The following is a 9,513-nucleotide window of genomic DNA, read 5'->3' on the forward strand; positions in this document are numbered from 1 at the left end:
ATCTTCATCTCCATAAAGCTTTTCAGCAGATGGAAGCATGAAGTGCTCCAAAATCTCCTGATAGCTAGCTGCATTGACCCTGCCCTTGAAAAAAAACAGTGGACCAACACCAGCAGCTGACATGGCACCCCAGACCATCACTGACTGTAGGTACTTGACACTGGACTTCAGGCATTTTGGCATTTCCTTCTCCCCAGTCTTCCTCCAGACTCTGGCACCTTGATTTCCGAATGACATGCAAAATTTGCTTTCATCCGAAAAAAGTACTTTGGACCACTGAGCAACAGTCCAGTACTGCTTCTCTGTAGCCCATTTCCTGCACACGCCTGTGCACGGTTGCTCTGGATGTTTCTACTCCAGACTCAGTCCACTGCTTCCGCAGGTCCCCCAAGGTCTGGAATCGGTCCTTCTCCACAATCTTCCTCAGCGTCCGGTCACCTCTTCTCGTTGTGCAGCGTTTTTTGCCACACTTTTTTCCTTCCCACAGAGGTGCCTTGATACAGCACTCTGGGAACAGCCTATTCGTTCAGAAATTTCTTTCTGTGTCTTACCCTCGCGCTTGAGGGTGTCAATGATGGCCTTCTGGACAGCAGTCAGGTCGGCAGTCTTACCCATGATTGCGGTTTTGAGTAATGAACCAGGCTGGGAGTTTTTAAAAGCCTCAGGAATCTTTTGCAGGTGTTTAGAGTTAATTAGTTGATTCAGATGATTAGGTTAATAGCTCTTTTAGAGAACCTTTTCATGATATGCTAATTTTTTGAGATAGGAATTTTGGGTTTTCATGAGCTGTATGCCAAAATCATCAGTATTAAAACAATAAAAGACCTGAAATATTTCAGTTGGTGTGCAATGAATCTAAAATATATGAAAGTTTAATTTTTATCATTACATTATGGAAAAGAATGAACTTTTTCACAATATGCTAATTTTTTGAGAAGGACCTGTAATTCCAAAGTATGCATATGAAAATTACTTTTGTTTAGCAAATGCTCAGCCTTTTTTTTTTTTTTTTTTTTTTTTTTTTTTTTTGCATGTTTACAGATACCAAGATTTTGAATGGAGAATTCAACCCTGAAGTTGATGCTGAGACAGCAAAGGACAGATCAGGAGAGAATATCTTATCTGTGGTGAAAAACAAGTAATACAATATTTTCACATTTTCATGACAAGTCCAAAGCTGTTTAAATGATTTGCTCCAGCAGTATGACAAATATCTTGTTTGCAGTGTGACTAATCCTTCAGAGGAGTCTGTCTGAAGATGTTTGTTAACCGAAGAACCACCAGTCTCAGCTGCCCAGTGGAAGATCATTTCCACATTGCCAGCATCCTAAAGATCATTATTTTTTGCCCACTCATCACATTAGTGATGTTACAGTACCTACTTAGAAGCATAAATGTGTTCAATTTAATTTTTAGCTTTATTCTGCTGTTGCATCTTTAAAATTGTCTCCCAAGTTTATTTGAATACAGTCAAGTTTAGTTGATTCTTGTTTGTTTCAGTATTCATGCTCATAAGACTGCTGTCATAAAACTTGTTTAGCCTTAATAAAGTTTACCTTTTTCATTTTTGTTTTCATTTATTTCCTTTTTTACTTCCTCAGAATGGTTTAAACCTTGCTGAATTTTGTGGCACTTGCTATGTGAACCAACCACAAAAATAATGGACATGAAAAGCTAAATGGTCTTTAAAATGGTAGTCACTTTTATTGTTGGGGCCTAAAATAACTGCCGTGGGAAATATGAAAATACAGAGCAATTTTTGGAGTACGTACAAGCCAGCTAAGTTGGGGATAAAAGGCACACGTCAAGGTCTAAAACTCAAACTGGTCCTTACAAAGATAACTGTGCAAGTACACATTTATACACACACAAATGAACGTCTCCGTTACGTATGGTAACCCTCGTTCCCTGAAGGAGGGTACGGAGACATCACGTCAGTGACCGACAAATTGGGCTATCGCTTCGATAGACCAATCTACTTCGAGTGTAAACTAAACAAGCCAATGCACATTGGCATGCAATTATTGCATCCAGCTGCAGCTGATCACAGCGTGAGTATAAGAAGGCAGCAGGTGCAATGCGTACCAGGAGCCGGTGACACGGCCGCTCAGCAGTGGTACAGCAGCTGTGGCGACAGGACATGACGTCTTCATTCCTTCCTTCAGAGAACGAGGGCTACCATATGCAACCGAGACGTTCCCTTTCAGTTGGTCACTCGTTACGTCACGTTGGTGACCGACGAATTGGGATTCCTACCAAAGTGCCATGGATCCTGCCCCTTCCAGTGCCCTGTGCGAGCCACCTGTGCCCCTTTTTAGTGTAGGCCGGAGCTCGCAACAAGAAGTTCCACTCACTACCCAAAAGCACTACCCACTCAATGAGATTGGATAACACTGGGAAAACATACCCGTTGCACTTGGAACAGGGACACTGCGGAAGCTCCATCCTTCCTGAAGGAGGTCTTGGGTGCAAATACACATATGAACATCCGTTTAGGTGCATATGGAAAATTGGAGGTGATTATAAGCCTCATGGAAATGGCAGAAGTCTGCCGGGGAAACACGGGCTCTGAGGCTATACCGTGGACTTTACACATATGGAACCCAGCCTTCTACCGGTTCTCAAGGATTCAGCGAGTTAGGGCTGGCACCGGAAGCTCTGCCACGTCTGGCTGCCGAGGGGACGGAAGAGCTCAACAGGGTCTACGATATGGACTCTCTGGAGAGGTTTTAGCATGCCGACACTAACCGGGGCCTCTCAGTGCCACTACCCATTTGAGGTGAGAACACAGGAGGACATTGGCTCCACATGAAGGCTACGGAACCCAGCTCAAGAGCCCAGGATCACACAACACTCAGCTCTACAAACAACTATCATACAACACCCATGAGCCAGCACCCAGGAGCAAGCAACACTTCTAGTTGAGTGAGCTCGCAACCTAAATGGGCAGGACACACCCTGTGTCTGATAAGCCAGGATAATGGCATCCACTATCAAGACGGCATTCCCCTTCTGCTGGCCTCCATAACAGACAAAGAGCTGGTCTGACGTCCTTTGTGTCCGGTCTACGTAGCATCTGAGGGCTCAGAAGGGACAGAGCACCACCTGACCCCTTAAGGGTGTCATGGGAACCTTGAGCACATAGCTGGGCTGGGGCCTCAGGATTACCTGGGAGTCAGCCGGCCTAAACTCTAGGCATGAATCGTCGACCGAAAATGTGTGCAGGTCCCCCACCCTGTTGATGGAGGCCAGTGCAAGCAGGAACAGAGTTTTCAATGAAAGAAACTTTAGCTTGACTGAGTGCAAAGGCTCAAATGGGCCCTGCTGTAGTGATTTAAGCACTAGAGACAGGTCCTAAGAGGATATGGAGGGGGCCGGGAAAGATTCCACCTCCTGGTCCCTCTAAGGAACCTGATGACCAGATAATGCTTACCCACTGACTTCCCTTCTACAGGGTCATGGTACGCAGCAATCGCAGCAACCTGGACTTTGAGGGTGGAGGGAGACAACCTTCGCTCCAGCCCTTGCTGCAAAAAGGAAAGCACGACCTTGATCGGGCATCTCTGGGGGTCTTCTCAATGAAAAGAACACCACTCAACAAACAGGTTCCACTTCAAGGCGTAAGCGTGTCTCGTAGACGGTGCTCTCCCCGAAGTGATGGTGTCCACTACCTCTTGGGGTAGGTCACCTAGAACCTCTGCATCCCGTCCAGGGACCAGACATGAAGTTTCCAGAGGTCTGGATGCAGGTGCCATAGGGTGCAGGAAGTCAGTAGATCTTTCCTCAGAGGAATCCACCAGGGAGGGGCTGTCGCGAGGAGCACTAGTTCAGGGAACCAGGTCTGAGTGGGCCAATACGGCGCCACAAGTAAGACCTGCTCCTTGTCCTCCCTGACCTTGCACAGCCTCTGTGTGAGAAGGCTCACTGGGGGAAATGCTTACTTGCGCAGACCCTGCGGCCAGCTGTGTGCCAGTGTATCCGTGCCAAATGTTTCTTTGGTCAGGGAGTAGAACAACTGGCAGTGAGTGGTCTTTGGAGAGGCAAACAGGTCTACCTGAGTGGCTACGAAATGTATCTAAATCAGCTGGACCATACAGGGATGGAGTCGCCACTCTACCAGGAGCATAGCTTGAGACATCTTGTCGGCTGTACGGTTGATCAGGCCTGGAATGTGAATGGCACGAAGGGACCTCAGAACCTTCTGACTCCGAAGGAGGAGGTGGCGGGCGAGTTGCGACGGGAGCAAAGACCACCTTGCCGGTTGATATACGCAGCGGTCGCTATGTTGTCTGTTCGGAACAGCACTTGCTTGCCTCTTAAGCGCCCTTTAAGGCAGTCCAAGGCAAAGCGTACTGCTAACAACTCTATGCAATTGATATGCCAGTGCAGATGGGGGCTGCAAACACCCTGCTCTCTGAGGGGAACAAGAGCCGCCTCCACGACTTTCGTGAAGACATGGGACAGGGACAGCTCGAAGGGCAGGATCTTGTATTGATATGCCCATCCTTCGAATGCAAACAGCAGAAATGGTCTGTGGCACGGAAGGATCGACACATAAAATTATGCGTCCTCCGGGTCCATCGCTGCAAACCAATCTCGGGGATGGACGCACCCAAAGATGCGTTTCTGCGTCAACATCTTGAACGTTAACTGATGAAGGGCCCAGTTCAAAACTCACAGGTCCAAGATTTGGCCGTAACCCACTGCCTTTCTTGGGTACAATGAAGTAAGGGCTGTAAAACCCCGTCCTCATATCGGCTGGAGGGACCGGCTCTATTGTGTCCTTCGCCAGTAGGACTGCGATCCCCCCCGCAAGACAGGAGCATCGGCCTCCTTCACTGTTGTGAAGCAGATGCCGCTGAACTCTGGGGACGCTGGGCGAACTGAATCGCATAGCCGAGGCTGATGGTCCGCCAAAGCCAGCGATATGGGCTGGGTAGCGCTAGCCAGGTACCCAGATACCGTGCAAGTGGGACCAGCGGAACCACCGCCCTACCCACAGTGGGACAGCCAGGTGGAATGCAGGGACCCAACTCTGGTGGCTTGTGAGCGGAACGGAGAGGGGTCTAAGAGTGCGGTGCAATGCTTACCTGGTTCCACAGGTTGGTAGGAGGTGTGTGAGTAGGGCCTTTGTTGACGCTCTTGAACAGCCTGCTGCTGCCGGCTGGCGGAGGAGGAGGATGGGTGAGGTCTGGTGTTGGGCCGTCTGCAATTCTCTGTGCCCTCCTGGGACCCAGAGATAGTGAAAACTGCTCTTTTGATAAAAATTTAGGTACCGTCGACTGAGAGGCTGATGGTGGGGTAAAACGAAACAAAAGATTCTCCACCCGGCCCTCCTCCGGGGGGAGGAGTGGTGCTTTTAACCATCTCCTGAAGAGTAGCTCCCTCCATCTCTGGATCGCCTGTCTCAGGGCCACTTGCTCTTCCGCTTGCAGCCAGGTTTGACGAAGGCCTGGACTGGCGAGGCAGCCTGCCTATCCTGGCTCCATGACGTTGCTTGGCTAGAGGCTGCTGCGGATGCTGCGCGGGAGTGGGGGTGGTTGCAGGGGGCCGTCCTTAGTGACAAGCAGACTGTGGCGCTGTGGCCAGTGGATGGGGGAGGCAGCAGCTGCCTGCTGGGGCAGGATGTGTTGGATCGCCTCTGTCTGCTTCTATGCAGCCGAAAACTGCTGGACTAAGCTCTCGACCATGTCGCTGAAGAGGCCAGTCTGGGACATAGGGGCGTTGAGGAACCGTACATTGTCCGAGTCCCTCATGTCAGCCAGAGATGGCGTTCCTGGACCCCAAGCGTGGACATTGCATGACCCAGAGAACTCGCGGTGACCTTCATCACTCGGAGTCCGAGGTCAGTGGTGGTTAGGAGCTCTTTCAGAACTTACGGATCATGACAACTCTTGTGTAGGTCCTTCAGTTCCTTGGCCTCATGCACCTGCAGTAACACCATAGCGTGTAAGGCGGAAGCAGCTTCCCCGCAAGCTGTATAGGCACTGCCGGTAAGACCAGACGAATCCCTAAAGACCCGGGAAGGGAGCAACTGGTCTCCTCGCCAGGAGGAGGTGGACTTAGGACACAATTGCATCGCTAATGACAGCTCCACCGGGGGGATTGCCGAATACTCCTTCGCTGCACCACCGTCAAGGGTTGTGAGGGAGGAGGAACCAGCAGGCCGGTGTCCGGGAGTAAAAGGTGCTGTCCATGACCTGGTGAGCTCCTCATGCACTTCCTGGAAGTAGGCACCGGGGCGGGGCACTGAAAACGAGCATGGGCCACCCCGAGAAACCAATCTTCCAGCCTGGAAGTCTCGGGACACAGTGGAGGTTTCCACTCGAGCCCTACCTTCTTGGCGGCCCGGGAAAGCATAACTGCCATCTCTGGATCCGATTCAGGCATTGCCCCTGTCCCAGAGGGCGGCAGCGCAGCCGAATCTTCCTTAGAGCTCTCCCTCCAATGCAGTGATCGACATTCAGTCATCAGGAGGGGCCCTGCTGGATACCGCTGGTACGCTCTTTGAAGAGGGCCCAGCATGTTCCATGGTCCACAGCTCCAAGATGGTCATCTTCTTGCAGTGGGAATATGAGTCATCCACGAAAGCCCCTTCAGCATGTTTAATGCCCAGACATGTGAGGCAGCGATCGTGACCATCACCCGCCGCCAGCTAAATACCGCATCCAGAAACGCACGGGCGTGGAAGTAAGCCTAGGGGTGAGACTTCTGGTTCATTAGCTGCTATAGGTAAATAACGAGAAGAATAACAATGTGCAGTAAACAGTAAAACTGTTTGCACTACAAACCAGTGTGCTCATAATTAAGATAATATATTAAAATAATATGATAAAACACCAACTTTCAATATCAAGCAGCAAAACAAACTGTTTTGTTCAGCTAAAAATAGCTGGACGGCGTGGACGCAGAAGAGACCGGAAGCCAGACCCATAAAATTTACAAATGGCCACACCCATTTTTACAACAAGAAAATGGTGGATAAGGAAGATCCGTCATCTTTATAAAGACGCACCCGTGAAACTCTTTTAGAGAAAGTTTGCTCTTTCAGAGAAATGCTCTTTTAGTGCAGAGACACACTGGGGAATTGGCCGGTTGCAGCACAACAGGGGTTAGTGCAGCCTGAAGTGCGCAACCCGATCGACTCAGAACGACCAACCCTGAAGAACCATACCACCAACACCAGAAGCTTCCAAGACCGTGTTGAACTCATTGTAGCTCACTTGAAGACACTGGATGGAGCAGAATGATGTTGTTGCTCAGCTCCGAAGCGAAAAGCTGTAAAGCATTGCACCTGCTGCTGCCTTATATTCAAGCTGTGATCAGCTGCAGCTGGATGCAATAATTGCATGCCAATGTGCATTGTCTCGTTTAGTTTACACTCGAAGTAGATTGGTCTATTGAAGCGATATCCCAATTTGTCGGTCACCGACGTGACGTCGGGAGTGACCGATTGGAAGGGAACTAATGTGACTGCAACAAAGTAAATGTCTGAGAGTTTGTGAAATCAACAATTCAGCCATAATGCAGAAAAAACTGCACACAGCAATGTTAATGAATTAAACTAAAATATCAAGATGTATGTCTCTACAGGGCTAAAATTAGAACATATTGAGTAAAGCCATTGAAAATGCTAATCGGTTTAGCATGCTTAATGCTAATAGGAAATAGTGAGGTGATGGGTATTCACGTCACCAATGACGTGATGATTTTTGGATCACTTGTCACTAAAGGTGCTGTGATGAGTACACCAGATAAGAAAGATGGCGGGACATCTAACTTGTAGAACTTCTTACTATGTTATCACCATAAGTAAGACACAAGTGTAATAAAATATTTTTTTTTTAACAAAAGATAGACAAGAGTAATCAACAACTACTCAATGAACACCATAAATGAAAAAGGAATTAAGTGCATAAGATGCATAAAATGCAAGTTATTAAAGGGGTCATATGACATTGCTAAAAAGAACATTATGTTGTGTATTTGGTATAACACTATGTGTTTATGCGGTTTAAGGTTCAAAAAATACATTTTCCACATAATGTACATTATTGTTGCTCCTCTATGCCCCGCCCTTCTGAAACATGTCGATTTTTACAAAGCTCATCGTTCTGAAAAATGAGGTGTGCTCTGATTGGCCACCTATTCAGTGTGTTGTGATTGGCTGAATACCTCAAGCATGTGACAGAAATGTTATGCCCCTTACAATACTGTCATGCTGTCTCCTGGCACTACGAGACAAAACCAATGAAACCCATTACAAACGAGGCATTTGTTGCACCCAGTGGGAACATAATTACTCATTATAATGACTTATACTGTGTTTTTAGGCGTTGTGTATTGCGCCGTGTAAATATAAATCCATGTCTGCATTTGTGATCAGAGAAATGACAAACAACAATCGCTACTCTACACTGCTCAAAACTCGCGTTAGAATCATCAGTGGCAAATTCTTTAAAGGGGTCATATGATGCTGCTAAAAAGAACATTATTTTGTGTATTTGGTGTAATGCAATGTGTTTGTGGTTTAAGGTTTAAAAAATATTATTTTCCATATAATGTACATTATAGTTTCTCCTCCATGCCCCGCCTTCTGAAACACATAGATTTTTACAAAGCTCATCGGTCTGAAAAGCGAGGTGTGCTCTGATTGGCCAGCTATCCAGTGCGCTGTGATTGGCCGAATGCCTCAAGCGTGTAATGGAAATGTTATGCCCCTTAACACATTATGCCATCTCCCAGTTCAGCAGCACGAAACCCAGTCCAGCTGCTCTGCTTGTGCACATCCCATCATCACATTCTTTTAGCAGTTCAGTCAATGTACTTTTAAGAGTAACTGAATAACTCGGGATATTGGTTTATTTTGCATCAGAGGGAGCGTAAGGCACGTTTATAAACCGAGTAACTTAAGTTATTTGTGGATTAGTGCGTACTGGAGACACGGACTGTTTCAAATGATTCAGATAGATTTGGTGAACTGGTTCGACCGCTTCACTAAGAAGATCCGGTTAAATAGAAAGATTCGTCCGCGATCCAGACATCACTAAATGAGACAAAACAAATAAAACCCATCACAAACGAAGCATTTGTTGCATCCAGTGGGGACATAATTACTGATTATAATGACTTATACTATCTTTTTACGCATTGCGTATCGCGCTGCGTAAACATAAAACCATGTCTGCATTTGTGATCTGAGAAACAACAAAAAACAAGGCTACTCTACTGCTCAAAACTCGCATTTGAATCATCATTGGCAAATTGTTTAAATATAAAAAACGTACCTACAGGATGTGAGTCAGAAGCGCCAGACTGTCCTACAGATCTTCTTTATGCACCAAGAGCTTGTAACACTCCAAAGATGAAGGAAAATTTTAAATCGCATCATATGACCCCTTTAAGTCGGATGACTTATAGTCAACCTGAGTTCGATTGCTCCCCCCTCCCCCTGCCCCTGCTGGACTGCGTTCATATGTTATTTGGGTCCGAACCGCGGTTCGTTTGTGTCAT

General features: G+C 47.3%; 1 protein-coding gene across 5 annotated transcripts in view; it reads left to right on the forward strand.

The window, feature by feature from the left end:
• Window positions 1-1,564, forward strand: part of psip1a (PC4 and SFRS1 interacting protein 1a) — a 198,435-nt gene extending 196,871 nt beyond the window's left edge. For all 5 annotated transcript variants that reach the window (XM_042755423.1, XM_042755461.1, XM_042755354.1 and 2 more), the window contains 2 exons: window positions 1,042-1,138; window positions 1,226-1,564. In XM_042755423.1, coding sequence (XP_042611357.1) covers window positions 1,042-1,138; window positions 1,226-1,256 — 128 coding nt within the window. In that variant the 3' untranslated portion in view covers window positions 1,257-1,564. The remainder of the gene's footprint in view (window positions 1-1,041; window positions 1,139-1,225) is intronic.
• Window positions 1,565-9,513: the final 7,949 nt, after the last annotated feature.

This window comes from Cyprinus carpio, chromosome A1 (genome assembly GCF_018340385.1).
Source record: "Cyprinus carpio isolate SPL01 chromosome A1, ASM1834038v1, whole genome shotgun sequence".
Classification (NCBI taxonomy): domain Eukaryota; kingdom Metazoa; phylum Chordata; class Actinopteri; order Cypriniformes; family Cyprinidae; genus Cyprinus; species Cyprinus carpio.